Source organism: Tetrahymena thermophila, assembly GCF_000189635.1.
Source record: "Tetrahymena thermophila SB210 genomic scaffold scf_8254688, whole genome shotgun sequence".
Classification (NCBI taxonomy): domain Eukaryota; phylum Ciliophora; class Oligohymenophorea; order Hymenostomatida; family Tetrahymenidae; genus Tetrahymena; species Tetrahymena thermophila.
The window spans coordinates 25553-44677 of NW_002476454.1; the positions used below are offsets into that span (position 1 = coordinate 25553).

At 22.2% G+C, this 19125-nt stretch overlaps 5 protein-coding genes across 5 annotated transcripts; 4 read left to right on the top strand and 1 right to left on the bottom strand. All coding sequences in view use genetic code 6, as the record gives it.

Moving 5' to 3' along the window:
- Positions 1 to 842: 842 nt before the first annotated feature.
- Positions 843 to 7058, top strand: TTHERM_00297130 (hypothetical protein; the record flags this gene model as incomplete). Its single annotated transcript, XM_001013246.2, has 17 exons — positions 843 to 1148; positions 1225 to 1437; positions 1583 to 1978; positions 2070 to 2174; positions 2243 to 2404; positions 2463 to 2596; positions 2657 to 2930; positions 2981 to 4473; positions 4530 to 4710; positions 4763 to 4795; positions 4869 to 4974; positions 5032 to 5216; positions 5269 to 5488; positions 5537 to 5964; positions 6017 to 6215; positions 6273 to 6686; positions 6742 to 7058. The coding sequence occupies exons 1-17, from the start codon at positions 948 to 950 to the stop codon at positions 7056 to 7058; spliced, it is 5061 nt and encodes a 1686-aa protein (XP_001013246.2). The 5' UTR covers positions 843 to 947.
- A 276-nt stretch (positions 7059 to 7334) lies between these two features.
- TTHERM_00297120 (transmembrane protein, putative) lies at positions 7335 to 8030 on the bottom strand (the record flags this gene model as incomplete). Its single annotated transcript, XM_001013245.2, has 5 exons — positions 7335 to 7553; positions 7609 to 7678; positions 7733 to 7748; positions 7810 to 7930; positions 7989 to 8030. The coding sequence occupies 5 exons, from the start codon at positions 8028 to 8030 to the stop codon at positions 7335 to 7337; spliced, it is 468 nt and encodes a 155-aa protein (XP_001013245.2).
- Positions 8031 to 9133: 1103 nt separating this feature from the next.
- Positions 9134 to 11307, top strand: TTHERM_000297109 (hypothetical protein; the record flags this gene model as incomplete). Its single annotated transcript, XM_012796878.1, has 3 exons — positions 9134 to 9249; positions 9332 to 10753; positions 10806 to 11307. The coding sequence occupies exons 2-3, from the start codon at positions 9363 to 9365 to the stop codon at positions 11305 to 11307; spliced, it is 1893 nt and encodes a 630-aa protein (XP_012652332.1). The 5' UTR covers positions 9134 to 9249; positions 9332 to 9362.
- An 844-nt stretch (positions 11308 to 12151) lies between these two features.
- Positions 12152 to 15672, top strand: TTHERM_00297110 (kinase domain protein; the record flags this gene model as incomplete). Its single annotated transcript, XM_001013244.2, has 2 exons — positions 12152 to 14967; positions 15033 to 15672. Exons 1-2 carry the CDS (start codon positions 12221 to 12223, stop codon positions 15670 to 15672), a joined length of 3387 nt encoding a protein of 1128 aa, XP_001013244.2. The 5' UTR covers positions 12152 to 12220.
- A 755-nt stretch (positions 15673 to 16427) lies between these two features.
- Positions 16428 to 17558, top strand: TTHERM_00297100 (hypothetical protein; the record flags this gene model as incomplete). The annotated part of the gene is made up of 1 exon (XM_001013243.1): positions 16428 to 17558. One exon carries the CDS (start codon positions 16428 to 16430, stop codon positions 17556 to 17558), a length of 1131 nt encoding a protein of 376 aa, XP_001013243.1.
- Positions 17559 to 19125: the final 1567 nt, after the last annotated feature.

Consider the following 19125-nt stretch of genomic DNA (forward strand, 5'->3'; position numbering starts at 1 on the left):
TAATAAATAAATTAAGGAATTTAAGTAAAGGAAATTTAAGAAATTGATAAAAACCAAATATTTTTATCATAAATTTGATAGATATTTACTTTTGCTAATATTAGAAAAATAAAATTAAAAAAAATAAAAGTATATAAATAATGTCTAAATAACTTGTTAAAGCTATCATAGTATAATTATTTATTCACTCAACTTTTTGTAGACCAATATTATGTATCAGCAATATTAATCAGTTTTTATGTCTCTAAAATGTGGCGTCTTTGATTTTAGATAAAAATATAGTGATCAATAATTACTATCTTTATGGTAAAATAAACTTCTGTTATCTTTTACATAAATTTTAAAAATACTTTTTAATAACCTAAAAATGAATATAAAATTAACTAAAGAATAATAATTGCTAATAAAAAATAATAAATTTTTATAAAGTAGATAGTAGATAAATTTATTGATGAAAATTATGAGTTAAGATAGTTAATTTATCAAAATAATAATGGTATTTAAGTAATAATGTTATAAAATAGAATATTAAATATTTTATTTGATTGCTTTTAAAAATAAATTAATTAATTCATTTTTGCAAATATTTTAAAATAGAAAATAAAATCACATAAAATTTTAAAGATCTATTTCGTTTTAGAAATAAGCAAATCAAGTGCTTTAAGCTAAATATTGCATTGTATTGTGTTTAAGAATCTTAGAAGTTTTAATGAATGAGTGGTTTTAAAAATTAATTAATTCAATATCAAATGGTATTATTGTGACATAATTCATTTAATTAATTTACACAACAAAGTACTTAAGAGAATCTGGTATTTATTTTTATTAATTTATCTGCAGTTTTAACTAATATAACTATTTAGTTTAGAAAACTTGCTGGACATACATAAATAAATACACACATATAATAAATAAATAGCTAAATAATTTAGGGTTTGAATAAACAAATGGCTTCAATAATAGCTCAATCTCCAAGAGCTTTGAATTAAAATTATATGGCATAACAATAAGCTAGCAATGTGCAAAGCTCTTCCAATTCTATGTAAAGGATACCAAGTGCCGCGAGAGAACCTACAACTCCGATGTAGCAAATTCAAAAAGACATATCAAATTAATCTAATAGTTAATAATAAAACTCAAATAATTAAGTAATGAGCTTTTTTTGCTCAAATACATTATTTAGGTGTTAACTTAATGAAAAATTTAAATAATTTAATTTAAAAGAATGGAAGCACTCAATAGTAGCAAAGGATCATAAAAAATAATGTCTCTTATGGAAAAGGGAGCAAAAATTCTGATAATAATAAACTTTTAAACAAACAAAAGGAAGAAAAGATTTATAATGAAAAAGAGAAACAATTGTTTGAATAATTCCATGAGTACAAAAACATTAAAACCTATTTTGAGTCTTAGAATTTTCAAGTAGAGGATAATAATGTAAATATTAGTTTCATAGATAGATATGACTTTTTTTTAAACATTTCGCTAAATTTCTAATTTTATTATTTAGAAATAATGAAAAATAACTTAATTTATAGCAAAATAATAAATTTAATCAATTTAACTAATTGTTTAATTATAGCTGAAAAGGGAAATGGATCGATTAATAGAACATAATAACAAGAAGTTTAATGAACTTAAGATTTTAAAAGAAAGAGAAAAATAGTTAAATGAATAAAATGAGCTTGACGTTAGTAATTCAACTTTACAAAAAAGCTTTTTTACAATGAGTAGAATGAATCAATCTTCTAATTATCCTGATCAAGAATAACTAGTTTATATTAATTCTATATATAAGATGAAAAAAAGCTTAAACAGCAGCATGCTTTCACTTAGATAATCCATGAATCCTTCGCTCATTTTTGAAGCTGTAGAACAACTTGTATAAAACCAGTAAAAAGTAAAAGATATGACAGAAGTACAGGTTGACATAATGGGTCAACTAGAGTAAAAAGTTGAAGAAATCAAAGTGTGCATCGTAAATATGATCTATTAATTTAATTAAAATTAATATCATAATCAAGCTAATGCAATTTAACATCTTTATTTGTTTTTATTATTTAAAAAAGGATAAAATTTAAAAAGAGAGAAATCAGATTATTGATATGAATTAGCTATTTGATAAAAAATTCAGAAATTTAGAACTTAGAGAGATAAATGCTTAAAAAAAGAATGTAAATTAATAACTTAATCATACCACCTCTATCTAAGTCTTGATTCTTTGTTTGTTTTATAAAAACAGGAAGAAGCTGAAGTAATTACCTCAACATACAATAAAGATTTGTAAGACACATATTATAGGAGTTAAATGGCTCTATAAGAAAAGTAATCAGAGAAAAGTGATATTTATAACGAAATAAAGCACTTGAAACATGAAATTACAGTTTGTTTAGTAGAAATTGATGTAAACTTTTAAAAGGAATAAAATAATTAATAACAATTTATAAATTTTTAATTATTAGAAAAAAAAAGTAATAAAAGAATAACAGTTAAAAGATATTTAAAAACTTGAATAAAAGGAATCAGATTTAATATAGTAGTTAAATGAATCTAAATACATTATTAATTACATAGATTGTATTGAAAAATTAGAAAAGTAATTTATTCTTTATATTTTTATTATGAAAAACAAAATAAATTGTATAATTTTTTAAAGAATTTTTCTACTAGGAAATAATGAGGATGAAGAAATCCAAAATTATATTAAATTTGAAACTCATCCTACCTTTATGAGCATTTCTCCTTAAAAATAAAATCAAGATGAAGAGAATCAGCAATCACCAAATAAAAATAATGAAAAAAATGAAGAAGGAACTTCAAATTAAAAAGAGACCTCACATAATAATTAAAATGAGTTTGAAAAAACTCATGGATAAAGTTTTAATGAAAGTTCAAGAAAAACCACTTTAAAATCTAACAACAATGAATTAGTAAATTTTACTTTATTATTTCGACTTTTGCATTATTATATTTTTAAAAGGATTAAAATAGAAATTTACTTGTAGAAAGACTCAATTAATTTTATGAAAAACACCAGCAAGGCCCTTTTGACATTATTGAAAAACTCAAATTTAAATTAGAAAGTCTAAAGGTTTTATCTTAGAGTCTCCATAAGCGTTATTAAGAATTAATCAATCTTTAGTAAGAAAGATAACTTTAATTGAAGCATATTGATGATGAAATATAAATTTGTTAAACTTAAGAAAATTTAATCATTACCCAAAAAAATTGTAAAGATAAAACAGAAGATGTTGCTCCACCAGAGGATTATGAAAATTACTAAGAGTGGATGAGAAGCAATTTGCTTCCTAGTATATAAACACATTCTAAGAAACATAACAACACAATAAAAGAAATACATTCAGGCAGCAATATTGGAGAAGACGAAGAAGAGTAAGACAGTTATTGTGAAGATGAAGGATAAAATTCTTTAGGGAATATCCAAAGTTCTTAATATTCAATTACCAATTAAGATAGAAATTTTAGTTCTTAAATAGAAAGTCATTAAAAATAGGAAACTCATACTCATGTTTAAAGGCATACAGAAGACTCTTAAAACTAAAATTAGGCAAATTTAGAAAAGGATAATATACATCATACATAAAACGATGAAAAATATAACCAAACTTAAGACGAAAATTCTTAAAAATTCTAAAAATAATAAAACCATCAAAATAGTGAAAATAAATTAAATGATAATCAAAATCTTTCATAAAATGTCATAGAAAATGACCAAGAAGAAGTAGAAGATAATAATGATGAAACTAAAGTTTAAAATCAATAAAATGATTATGAAAACGAAGAAAAAAGTGAAGGAGATAAGGAAAATTAAAATGAAGAGATTTTAGCAAATAAGCATATTTAAAATCTCGAAGAAGAATAAGCTTATTAAAAAAAAATGAGCTAAGTATAAGAAAATGAAGAGTAATATGCAAATAATAATAATAATTTAGGTTAATAAAACCAAGAAATTAATTAATAGGAAGATTAAAAACGTGATAATAATAGTGACTAAAGAGATAAAAATAAGTACTAGTAAGCAAGAAATTTATAACTTAATGAAGAGGCTATAAAAGATGTTAAAATTTAAGAAATTAATCAAGATAAGGAATAGAATACAAATGACTCAAATGAAAGCCCTACAACTTAGCAAATATAAAGTCGTCCCTATAAGCCTCGTATGAGTAAAGAAAATATTAAAGTAGTTCAAGAAAAATAAATTATACAGCAAAAATCATTAAAACAATTTAATTAAGTAGATTTGATTAAAGAAGAGTAAAATATTAATTAAGTGTTAAAATAACTTGAAGAATAGCAAAAACAAACATTATAGAAAAATAGTACAATTAATTAAATGCAGATTTATATTTCTGAGGTGTCAAAGCTAAATAAAACTTAAATCAAAAATAAGATTGATTAATTTGAAAAATTTGGATTTTAGGTTTTCTTAAATTTCGTTGAAACTCTATTTAGGTATAAAAATTAATTTCATTTTTATTTAACATTATTCACAAATAAATAAATAAAAGACTCACATAAATGGTTCAAGATGTATCACGTAAAGCAAAATCAGTTATGTCAGATAAATAACTAGAGCACTTTGGAGACATCTTATAAAAATTTGTATCTAATTTTAGAAAGGGTGTTGCTATTAAAAGAAATACAAATTTGAATAGAATTAGTTTTATTGAAACAAACCCTGAACCAAAAGTATTTAAACATTTTTAAAAAGTATATCTCTTAATTTATTTATTTCAAATAGGTAATCAGAAAAGAAGATGCTAAAAAATTTAGTGTAAATTATTTATTTACTAATTTGCATATTTTTCATTTATTTTTTGAATTGGCATATTTTTTAATATTTCAAGTTTATGGAGCCTCTTGTTAAAAGATTTGAAAGAGAAAAAAATAAATAATCCATTTTAGTTAAAGAGAATCATACTGAGGAGTAATTATCACCAACAACTCCAACAGGTAAAAATAAATTTTAATTTAATTTATAAGTTTTGAATGTTTATTTTGAATATTTAGCCTCTGGCCCTGGATATCTACCAACAAGTGTTAGTTAATAAGATAGAAAGAAAAATAGAGTGGAAAAGTTCTTAGATAATTTTTCTTACGCTCCTTTAGACTACATAGAAATTGAGAGCACTTATTTATAATTTTTTCCCTCCTAAAATTAAAATTGCAAAATTTTTATAGAAGCTATAAAAAATGTATAATAAAATGTTTGCTATTTGATAATAAATTAGTTATATAAATATTTAGGATATGTATTTGAGCTTTTTTGAGAGTTTAGACTCTATTTTTGAGTATTTATCTAATATATCTGATGAATATGAAGACGAGGAGGAAGCTTCTATACAAGCAATTAAAAAAATTTACATTCTAAAAGAACAATCTTAAAAGCATCATTGGAAAAATATTAAAGAGATTTTCGAATAATATCTTAAGTTTTATACAACTTTGCATGAATAAATAGATAGCTGTAAATAAATTTCTAATATAATATTAATAAAACTTATTTTTATCATAGTAATATCGAATGCAAGTGCAAATCTAAAAAGGGCATTTAAAAACAAGCATATAAAATAAGATAATAAATTGTAAAAGAAATACCAAGAATTTGTTATTGATAAATTAGAACAATATAAAAATGAAATTTATCCTCTCTCAGAACCTATAACAGAGAATAAAATGGTTAATCTAAAGGATTTGGAAGAATCAGCTAAAGAGAAGGCAAACACTGATGATCTAAAAAAAATAATTTTCAAATTAGCTAATTCTGATAATAGTAAAAAGCCCAAATATGGATCTATATAAGAATCACCTTAGAAAAAGAAAAATAACTCAGATAATCAAAATGGGAATGTAAATTAGTAAAATAGCATAGATGATGATGAAATAAATTTGCTAGATTAAAATACTAAGAAACAATTAAAATACTAAAACATGAATGAAGAAGTATATTTTTTTCTAATCATTTAAATTCAAAATTAATATTAAACCATAATAGGAATATTTAGATTTCGAAAGTAAATAAGTAAAAAATGAGGCAGAAGGCAGAGATGAAAACTAGTTGACATCCATGAAAAATCAAACAACTACAAAACTTCATGATTAAAGGGATTTTTATTAGCATAAAGAAACTACTTCTTATCACTATTTGAAATCATTTGTAGAAAGTGATAAAGTGATTTGGAAATTGAGAAAGCGTAATATTTTAAACATAAAATGTATTGAGTAATTTATAAATATTTTTTTTAAAAAAGTTGAGAATACCAAAGATTTCAAAGATAAATTTACTGGATTACAAATGGAAGACTATGTTCCTAAAAATAACAAACCTATTACTAGAGATTAATTTTACTTATCTAAGCGCTCTAATAATTCTTAGCAATAATAAGGTGATTAAAATAAATAAGCCAGTGTTGATTGGAAAAAAAGTAGTCATTCTTAATTAAAAAGTTAAAGTTAGGCCTCTATGGATTCTAGGTTAATCTTGAAATAATTTAAGCCATAATTTGATAAGACAAAATCAACTTTATTAACACCACTATCTAAGAATTTTACTTCAGATTATTATCATTCTACATCAAATTCAGTATCATAGAGTACAAGCATGCTAACTTCCAGAGAAAAAGCCAATAAAGGGTAATTTAACTCTGCATTTAAGTAGTCTAGAGGTAAATATTTTCTTGATAAAATATTATTTAAAACGCAAAAATAATTTTAAAACAGATGGATAATAAGGTACATTACTCCCAGTCATAAACTAGATTACAATCAACAATCCAAATTCAACTACAAATTTAAAATTTCAAACAACAAGCGATATTTACAAACCTTAATCTCCTTTAAAAAATAAAATTACCAGTAGAAATTATCTAGATAAGGATAATATCAATAGCTAAACTAATCATTCTTTAAGCTAAAATAAACTTTAGGTCTATGATAGATATAATGAAGATTATGTTCCAAAAGTCAAAAAGTAAAAACATACTAAATTGATGGAAGATTTAATGAATTAAGAAAGGTTATACCTTTATAAAAAATGATGAAATTTAGCTTAAAATTTTAGCCTAAATTTCTTAAATAAATATGCTAAATTAAACAAACTTATTCTACTTAACTATTATTAAAATAATATGATAAATAACTTTTTATATAAATATACATGTTATCATTACACAAACTCATCATAAACATTTTATTTAATATTAATTAATTGATTTCCGTTTACTTAAAAATTGTTAAAAATTAGCTTTATTTCCTTCTCTATGATGTTGATATTAAAATCAAACATTTTTTATTCGTGTATATTAAAATATTTTTCACAACTTTCTTCTTAGTAAGAACTTAAGAGGTAAAGTAGCACTTATTGCAAATATTGATAGCTCTAAGTAAGTTAATCCCTTATACTCAATTGAATTTTCAAGCTCATATTAGCTGTAATTTGTCTAATTTTTTTTATAGCTAAGTAGAATTCTCAAACTAAGGTCACTTAATACCAAACCAAGGAATGTTTTTGAAAAGAAAAGACCACCAAATAACTTAATTTAAATTAAACTATAAATAATTTAGTATTTAAATCCAAAAAATGTTTACCGAAGAAATAAAAATAGGAACGTTATATTTTGAAATGATGTTATTGTCAAAATTTTCTAAATAATTTATCCTAATTTATAATCATTTGGAATAATGATTGCGAACAAATCGTAAATAAATTTACTATTTTAGAATTAATTCTATTTTTATTAAATAAAAAAATGATATTTAGTTTTAAATAAATTTTACAAATTTATTTACCTCTGTCAATAGAATCTTTTGGTTAAGAATACATTTTATCCACTAAATAATTTCTTTCTTTTTAAGTGCATTCGTGCTACATATAAGAGTGTAATGATATTCCACATCCACCTAACAATACCTATATTTTATTTACAAAAATAAGTTTTAGAGAAATACATTTATAATATTTTAATCACTCCTCCTAAAAGAGGACTTATTTTTGGGATTGCAGCAGACATTTTAAATAATTAATGAAAATTTGTTTATTATTGTTAAATAGATATAAATATAAAGAACTTTCTGTATTAAATATTAATAGATTCAACAGATAAAATTGATTGATTAACTTTTTAATAAAAGATATTTTAAAATTGCATCTATCTTTTTAAAAATAGATATTATTTTTAATAAATTTAAATAGAATATTTTTTTCTCTATTTTTTTAAATAAAGATTAAATATTTTAATTTAAAAATTGAAATAAATAATAGATTAACAACACATTTATTTACTATTAAACATCAATTTAATGAATAGTTTTGAAAAAATAAATCTAAAATATTTTTTTGAACAATATTGTGAAAATAAACTTAGGGATATATTGCCTCATTTATTATAATAACTAACATACTTTTAAAGAAATATTTTATTTTATTTAATAACTCAGTAAAAAATAAATAAAAGAATTATTGATAGACCATAAAATAAAAACATCAAAATAAATATCAATAAGCTTAAAAAAGAAATATCAAAATTTATTTAATTTAAAACAACCATTGAATTAAACGATATTTTTAAATAAATAAAATTTTAAACTAAAACAAATTAATAAATAAAAAAATAATTTATTATGGAATAAGCTTTTGACAAAATCATACAAAATTTTAAATCACAGCCATTAAATAAATTAAATATTTTAAATTTCTTTAGTTTACTAATAAAATTTTTATTTATTATTTATTGTTTAAAATTCCTATATATAAAACTTATACTAGTAGATTTATGAGTGGATAAATGATTATTTCTGCTAACCAAGTCATGAAATAACATTTTTATTTTAAAAAAAATTAATTAATACTAAATATTGAATGATTAAAATCTAATTTAAAAAATAAATTTATTTTAATATATTTACCATATTTCCTAAGAAACATTTCTTTGTCGTTAGTTATGAAGTCAGTAAATTATAATATAAAAAAAATATATAAACCACTAAAATAAAAACAAAATAAAATCCAAAAATCTCTATATAAATAGAAAGAATTTTCTTCTAACATAAATAAGAAATATCAAATTTTATTTAAATTAAAACGATTATTCACTTCAATCAACACTATTTTGAATTAAATAAAATCAATCATAAACTAAAATAAATTAATAAATAAATAAAAAAATAAATTACTATTCAATAGTTTTTATCAAAAGTGAACAATTTTATAGCATAGCCATTTAACTAACAGTAATAACTTATTTTAAATGTCTTCCCCTCTAATTTATTCATTGAATTTTTATTTATTATTTTTTATTTTAAATTGTTATAGATAAAGCTAAAAAGCTTTGCATTCTAGATCTATGAGTGAATAAATGATTATTGTTCCAAACCAAGTTTTAAAATAGCAGCAATAATAGCAAGTATCTATTTAGTAACCACCCACGGTTTAATATGTTAATCAAATCTCTAAAGATCCTAATACAGTTTATATTCAATCTCCAGTTATCAGAAAATCTATTAATACTCCAAATTCTTATGGCCAATAATAATTCTTTTAGTAATCATTGTAGTCACCTAAAATTGTAGAATTCTAAGGTAGACAACAACCTACTTAGAATTAGTTTAAGCAATAGATAAATCCTAATAGGTCTCCAAATTTTAGCTCTATCTTATAATCTATATAAAATGGACCAGTAAGAGTTATTGCAGACCAAGAATTAACTGGAACTCCTGTTGTAAGATAAGCTGCTTAATCATAATATTAAGTTCAGCCTATCTAACAAAATTAATTACCAACTCAAGTTGTTACTTATGGATAACCAGTACAGTAGCTGTAAAGCTAAAATTCTGTTGCTTATGCATCATAACCTATAGCCCTTGCTAATTCAGTATTTTAGTAGATCTAAAATTAGTAATAAAGTTTAGTTTAGTAAGAGTAAGAAAAATATCAAACACCTGGTATATTTTAGTTAGCAAATTAAAATCCTTAGCAGGCAAAGTAATAATAACAGCAAAGAAATTTAACTAGAAGGTAGTCTCTATAAAATTTGCAAAGTTATTAATAGTTTTATCAGTCTTAATAGCAGCAAAATTAGATATCCTAAGAAAAATAAGACGATGTACGTAGTAGCTTAAATGGAAACCTATAAAAATAACCTATTATAGTTAGTGTAAGATAAAGTAATTTGCAAGGTAGTAACAGAAATGCTGTTTAAGATGATAGCTAAGGACCTTAAGTTATTTAATAAAGCTAATCGTATAGCAATTATAACCTACGTCCTCAAGAATAATAGATGACCTCAAACAGAATATCAGAAGTAGCAGGACCTGCAATTTAAAATTACACTTAAGTTAGCTTATAAAGCTAATCTTAGCAGTAAAATAATAATGATAAAAAGCATATTGTAGTTAAGGAAAGAGTACATGTTGTTTAAGATAGAGCTAAAATTGAAGAGTTAGAAGCTAAAATAAAGTCTCTTCAAGAAAGCATTGAGCTACAAAATAAAGCAGTCCATTCAAAAGAATCAGAAATTGCTGATTTATATACAAGGCTATTAGAAATCGATCACCTAAAAAGAGCTAAAGAGCGTATTGAATAAGAAAATTAGTCTTTGAAGTTATAAATTGAAGAATGGTAAAGAAGATACAATGTGCTTGAACTTTAGGCATTCGATAAGCCAAAAACCTAGTTCATAGCTACTGGATATACAGCTTATGATGCTGAGCGTTTATATAACTCTCTTAAGATTAAGTAATAATTTTAATTTTTAAAGTAAAATATTAAGTAAAGCTAAAATAAAAAGATAAGAAGAGAATGAAGCACTTAAAACTACAATAGCTAGGTTAGAACTAAATTAAGGCTAAGATAAAATTTTAAAAGAAGAAATATAAAGGTTAACTGACTTAGTAGATTTAAAAACAAGGTAGTGTGAAGAATGGAAGGCAAAGTATATGAATCAAGAAATACTAAATAATAAGTATAAAATTAGACAAGAATATTAAGATTAGATAATCAGTGGAACTTTAAAGGACAACGTTTAGGTTAATTCTGAGACTCCAAAAATGTCTATGATTTTTAACGAAAATGGAGTGTACAGCAATGTAAAAGATGTTACTTAGCTTGCTAGGTTGGTTCATGAAAAAGATGAAACACCTAAAAGAAGTGCAAACTCAGTAACATATAATACTTCAGCTTTATTTAAAAAGAAAAATGAATTGAGTAGCCCTACTAATGCTGCTATCTTAGGAACAACTTCTTATATAGATGATTTAAAATAAAGTAAAAAATAAAAGAATTTTAATTGATTTATTTAATATCTGTTTGTTATGTTTATCTATTTTATAAGTTTTATAGTTTAAATGCAATTAAAGTTTTATAACTCTTAATTAATGAAATATTTTTTTTCTTAAATTTTAGTAAAAAGTAAGTTTAGGGTAAATTGATATTATATTTTTTTAATTATTTTTAGATTTTTCTTTATTTATTAACAATTAAATATTTTATAAAGAATGTTTATGTATTTTTATTAATTTAGGATATCTTGTTCTCAAATTATAAATATATCTAAAATTTCACTGTATAGCATTGAAAAAGACAGTACCCTAGGGTACTATACATATATATATATATATATTTTATTTATTAATTTTTCAAAAATATTATTTTGATAATATATATTTTTTTTTGGCAGCTTTTGATTAATCAAAATATTTTTTTAAAGCTAAATAGTCATTCTAATAAATGATTTCTGTAAAATTATTTAGTCATTAATTAATTAAAAATTAAAATTCAAATGAATAAATTAAATAAAATCTATAAAAAATTTTTAGCAATGTATTTCATTGTATAATCTTAAATGAACTTTTTAAAAATATGTTTCAGTGAAATTTGGAAGCCAGCATTTAGGGGAAACAAATAACTTTTAAAAAATAAATCAAATGAAATACTTAAAATTGAAATTAATTAATGTACTTTAATAATAACCTTTTTGAAGGGCATTTAAATTAGTTTAGATTCGTGGATATAACAGTATTTTATAATGAAATTTATTAATTAGTAATAAATAAAAAAAGATAAGCAATAAGGATAATAAGTTTAACTTATTTATTCTTTTTATGAATTGATAACAGCTATATTAATCAATATTTATTTGATAATTCATTCATTCTAAATATTTTTAACAATCAATTAAACATTTTTAATTAATTAATTAGAAAAATGTAAACATAGATTTATCAATAACAAATTCCTGCTTTATAGCAGTAGCAGCAATTTGTGAGCATACCTTTACAGGCACATGATTAGTTTGGAAAAAGTTTATAAAAAGGCTTCTCTACAACTTAAATTCATAAAGCCCCGCTTCCTCCTAAATTAGGAAAACCTAATAAAAATATGATAGAATAAAATAATGATGCATTAATATCTAATGGACAATTTAGAATAGGAAATTAATAAGCTTTGAATGATAATAAATATTTTGAAATCAAATACACTAATCAGGAACCAAGTAATCATGTTAATTAGTATCATTGGGAATAAAATTACAATTAAAATGTCAATTAAGAAAATTTATTAACTAAATATTCCTAAGCAAATTCGCAAATCAGATCATCAAACTATATTAGCAATCCATATGTGATTACTTCAAGTAATATATAAATATTACCAATAAGTATAGAAAAAGTAAATTCAGTTAAAGGTTTGATTCAATCAGAAAGTATTAGCACTCCTATATACCAACCTGAATAAAATATTTCACCCATATCTAAAATGAGCTTAACTAATAATTAAATGCCTTAACAACAAAATATAGACTTCTAAGCAGGTTAATATTTATAAAACTTATAGGATCAAATGAAAAATTAAATATAACCAATCAGATAGGAAGAAATCAATACTTAATAGGATAAACTCAAACGCAGCTATAGTGAGTATTTACCTAAAAAGGAAAATAATTTAAATGAATTCAAATAATTTTAAATTTATCTTAGTAAGGTAACTATTGATCCAAATGATTACCTTAATTTTTAAACAAGTAATATCAGTGAGAATATAAAGGAAAGCTCCTAAGAAAGTGAATTAAAAATAGACTTAAAGTATACTAATTATATAGATGGAGGTGGTAGTCCCTTTACCTTAAATAAGAATCCATAAAAACCTAATTTTTTTAAAACTTATGAATAATTATAAAAATAAGATGAAAGTTAAAAGGGAGTTCAGTCTTTTCAAAAATAAAGTTAAGAATACTAAAAATAGTATAATGAAAATGAAAAAATATTATAACCTCCTAGAAAAACATCTGTTTAATGCTAAAGATTAAAGGATAATAACACAGTTACGATTTTGGAGATTGAAGATTATGGTAATTACTAAAGTGAAGCTCAAAATTAAGAAAATTAAAAACAAGAAAACAATATATAAGGTGTTTAATAGAAGAACTTTTATAATACCACAAATCTAGAAAAATTTGAAAGCTTTGGAAAATTGAACTTTGATAATGAGGGAACCAATCAACCTGATTAATAGGTTAAATATATTTCTAATGATATTCCAAATTATAATTCAATAGTTAATTATAATAGTAACGGTAATTAAGATAGTTTAATTGCTCCTTAAAATAATAATCTTCAACTACCTTAAGGACTAAACTTATTAAGCAGTATCAATAGCAACATAACTGGTAATGAATAAAGTCCTTTTTGCAGCTCTTTCATTAGATAAAGCGATTTGATAAGGAAAAGAATGAATAGCACTGATGATCCATAGGTTTTTTTTAACTAAACAAATTTACATAATTTATTTTCAAATCCAAGCTCAACTAAGAATGCTAGAAGCGAAAGTAATGCTATAAACATTATTGAAACACATTCAATAAATAATTATAACTCATAACCTCAAAGCTAGTTGCAAGGCTAAAAGCAAGCATAGTCTAATAGTATCTAAGAAACAAATGAAGAATATACTGAAAGTATTGTTATAGATTAAATTAAGAATTTTAATTAAAAATCCATAAAAGATACTAATAATAGTAATAAAATTAAATAAGATTTAAATAGGCCTTCTTTGCCTAAGCCTTTAACAAATAAAGAACAGTCTTTATTCAAAAGCAAAAGTACTGAAAATATATCATAAAATAATAATTATAACTTATCTTAAAATGATAATAAGAGTTATTACTTATAAAAGGCTGAGCAGATTTTAAAACAGCTCGGGCAGAATCCTTCTTTTTCAAATAATACTAATATCACAATATCTTCACAAAATATAGCTAATCCAAATTTGTATTTAACAATTGATGAAAAATAAAGCAATTTGACAAACAACATGTAAAATTCAGTAAATTAGGTAAAATTACTTCCTAAATAAGAAAATACAACAAATTTAATAGATTCTTCTTCATGCACAACTGAGAGAAGAAAGAAAAATATTAATTAAATAGTCTAAAAATGTGTTGAAAGGACATAAAACTTAATTGAAAAACTAAAATCTAAATCTAAAAAGTAGCAACTATAAAAGTATACAAATATCCTAAACTAAGCTTAGGAAAGTCCTAAAAAAATAGAAAAAAGTAAAAAACATGAAGAAATAAGATAAAGCAGACAAAAAGTAGATGAATTAGTGAATGAAGCACTTTATCGCTCAAGGTAGGTAATCTAAAGACATTTTTAGAGCAAAAATTTAGCTGGTTCTCCACCGGCTTAAACATATGATTAAGATGAGTAATAAGATTATTAGGATAACTAAGTAAATTACAATACAAATTATTAATTCTAGCATACTCAATTGAACTATGACTAAAATAGCGCATAATCTAAGGATAATAACACATTTGGGTATTCCTCGAATTAAAATAAAGAACCTCTATCTCCGAACACAAATTTATAATTTCAGTAAAATAATCTTTCAGATCCTTATCAGCAAATGGACTATTAAATCAGAATTACTCCAATAGGATCTGATTAAAAGTAAATGTTTTTATTTGCTATTAATATTTTTAAAATAAAAAATAACATTAATTCTATAAAACTAGATCCCCATTATAAAATGAAGATCATTAATTGAATAGTTTTAGTAAAGAAAATAATTCTATCAGCTTTGACATACAAGCAGGAAATTCAGGGAAATCAAATTAATTAACAAGCTAGGAAAACTTATCACCTTTCAAACAAAATTTGTAATCTTTTGGTTCTAGCAATAAATAAAAAGAGGAATCTACCTATATAAATAATAGGCAGCAGAAATAAATAGCTTATGAGAATTCAAATCAAAATTTTATTTTTGAAGGAGTTCTAGACGCTAATGGAAAAAAGTAAGGCTATGGAATTTTAAGGAATAAATAAAATCAAATGGTCATATATGAAGGAGAATGGGTAAATGATCTTTTTGATGGATAAGGTATTTTATATAATTAATTTCCTGAAAATTTATAGAATTCTTTCAGCTATAGTGATTTTAATAAAATATCTAATTATTGGAAAGTTTATGAAGGAGAATTCTAATTAGGATTAAAAAATGGTTCAGGTACCCTAGTTTTTACAAACGAAGAAAAGTATAGCGGCAAGTTTATAAATGATAAAGTTAATGGAGAAGGTGTTTTTTATTCAAATGATAGCAAAAAGCAACCAATAGTAGGATTATGGGTAAATAATATCTTATCAAAAATATTATGAAAAAAGAAGTGCAAAAAAAAAAACAAATAGCAAAACAAAAAATAGTAAACTACTTTTTAATGATAAAGAAATTTTAATCTCTAAATATAAATAAACTGTTAATTAAAATTAATACTTTTGTGTAGGTTAGCATAGGACTAACTTTTCTTAAATAAATCTATATAACATCTAATGAATCTATAAAATTAAAAAAAATGAAAACTAAAGAATAAATTAATGAATACAAAATAAAATTATTTTAACATAGAATTTTTGATATTATTTAACAAATATTTTTTGTTTATGAATTCTTTTTTATATTAAAAAATTTAAATATTGTTATATATATATATTAAAAATCATAAATGCTTATTTTTCCTAAAAAATAAAATCAGTAAACACCCATTATTCAAACTAACTTATTTGAGTATACATATGTAATAATATATTAAATATAAGCCCTAAATAAATCCTTAAATTAATATTTTTTCTTGTTTGTAATGACTAAATTATTTACTGATTATGTCAAACAAAATTTTACTCTACTCAATTTTACTGAAAAAAAAAAATGATAAACATTGTCTTAACTTCTAGTTTAATCTTATTTCTACCTAAGAGATAGCTATTAAATCAAATAGAATGTAATTGATAATTATATAATTAAAATAAATTAAATTAATTCAGTGGACAAAAGATCAATCAATAAATTATCAGTCATCAAATCATAATTGATAATAAATAAGATTTGATTAAACAGGTTAATTATATATAATAATATGAGTCTAAAAAATTAATAGAGTAACAGAGACTGTAATGAGGAAATATCTATTTTAAAATCAAATTGCTTCTCGATAGATGATGACATAGAAAAAAAAGTCAAATAAGCAAGGAATCTATTAAGATAAACTGCTTTAAGCTTATAGAAAATAGCAGAATCTTCAAAGATAGATATATCTCATTCATAGAATTTTATAGAATCAACTTAAACCCCTTAAAGGAAAATTAGCATTAATATTCATTAAAAGATGACTAAAAATAAAAATTCAGCATTAGAAGGGAAGGAATATAGTTAAGTAGTTAGTGATTTAATCAGTTTTAAAAGTATAGCAGGATAAAGTGATAAGTAATTTGATCTTAAAGCACCAATTAAAGAATATGATAATGCTAGATAAAACTCATCATAAGATTAATCTTTAACAGATGATGCTTTTTCATCCAAATGTTCAATAATGATAGACTTCAAGAACTAAGAAAATTCAAAAAACAAATAAGACAATAATATAGAATGCGAGAAGTTTGTTATAGACAATTAGAATGATTTAGAAAAAAGAATTCATAAATGGCTAGATGATTAAGGTATTATAATGGTAAATCCTTCTTAAAATCGTCAGGAATACTTCGATTCAAAGCGCTCATAAGTTTTGATAATGTGTAAAAAATTGAATTTTTACAAAAATTGCTCGTCAATCACGTAAAGCTAATTATCTTGTAAAGAAACACTCTATATAAATAGCCAAAGCTCCGATAAGCTTTTAACTCAAAGCTGCTCAACATCACCTTAAAAAATGCATAATGGTTTAGAAGTATAAAACAAATCTGAGTTTAAAATAGAATAGCACATTAATAAAATTTAATAAAGCAATTTTAAAAATTCAGGTTCTGATATAATAATATCATCTTTATTTAATAACTCTATAAATGATTCACCTTTAATGCAAAGACGAAAAATATTAATGTAGCGCGACTAACAGAGAAACATTTCTTGTGACAATTCCTAAGAAAAAAAATCTAATTTTGATGATAAGAGCAAGGTCAGATAAATATTACAATTAAGCTAATACAAAAGGTCTACTCCCTCGAAATAGAATATTGAGTCCATTACTGATATTTTAAATGATTGTAAATGAAAGAATATGAGTAAAATATGTCACTTTGAAGTTCCATAGCACCTCTGATTACCTTGCAAACATAAAAAAATAAACCAAAAAATACTTGAATTTTAGCCTAAGGATTGATAGAAAATAGTGTGATTAAAAGTCACATCTATTTAGATATACCAGATATATATAAGAAAAATTGCAAATAATCTAATTGAATAAATACTTATTAACTAATTAGTTATTTTAATCAAAATTTCTAATACTAAAATACTAATTCTACTTACGAAATTCTACTTACTATTTATTACATTTCAAATAATAAAATATTTAAACAGTATAATTGTTCTAATATAGTTTTTTATGTTAATTTCATGTAATCAAATTTACATAAAACCATTTAAATATATTTTTTAATTTACATTATTTCTATTTCAGCTATGATAAAATTTAGCTAAAAGTGAAATAGTGGTATTTTTTAAAATATTCTTTTATAATAATCATTAATTGCTTTTTTATTTTAAATGATATTAAGAATACTTAAAATTATTAAAGTATTTGTATTCAAAATAAAATATAAATCACTGCTACTAAATTTCTATTATTTGGTTCATAAATGTGCTTTTTATTGAAAAATAAGGTTAGTGAAGAAATCAATAATCTTTTAAATAAAAATAAAATTTAAATTTATAATCTTATTTATTAAATATTCAAAATATGAAGTAGTTGTGTAAAGTTAGTTTAATTCAATAAAATTTTTTACGGAAATAAAGGATGAGTATTTTTTATTTTTTATGCAAGCAGAGATAAGTTTTAACATTAAAAAAGTTATTTTCAAATTAGTTTTACTGGTATTGATATCAAATAGCAACATAATTCACACAATATAGTTTAAAAAATAATAATCCTTTCAAATTTAAAAGGTAAATGTAAGAATAACTTATTCAACCTTAAACTCAAAATTTTTAAAAAGACTAATTTTGGTTACTTTTTTTTCATGTTTATCCAATAATAAGTAAAAAAAACTACTATTTTAATAAAATAGTTTATAAAAACATCTTATTATCTTTTTGTTACTCATTAATGCTTGAATACTAAATATCTAAGAAATGACAGATTTATTCCTAATTCTTTTGTTATAATCAATTAATTATTAACTAAAGATTTTTTCTTTTCTTTAGCTAAACAAACAATTTAAAATGTAAACATCTATTATTATTTAAGATTAAAAAATTTTCTATTTTAAAAATCGCACCAGTATTATTCTACTTTATTTCATAATATTCCTTTGAACAAAAGTGAAGATTTTATCAAAAATACAATTATAAGTATAATTTTTATTGATATTTTTTTTTTAAGTGAAATATTTTAAATTGTGTGTCAGTCATACTTTTATTTATTACAACAAAATTTAAGCTTTCTTCACTTTCTTGATTTTTAAATTTTTTGAGGAAAAAAGTAAATCTAAAATTGTGATTTATATACTTAAAAGTAAATTTTTTTCTTCCCCCACATCAAAACTCATTTTGATTAATAAATAAATATTAGTTTTGAATAAAAGCTATTTGAAAACATGCAATTATTAATAATAAATATT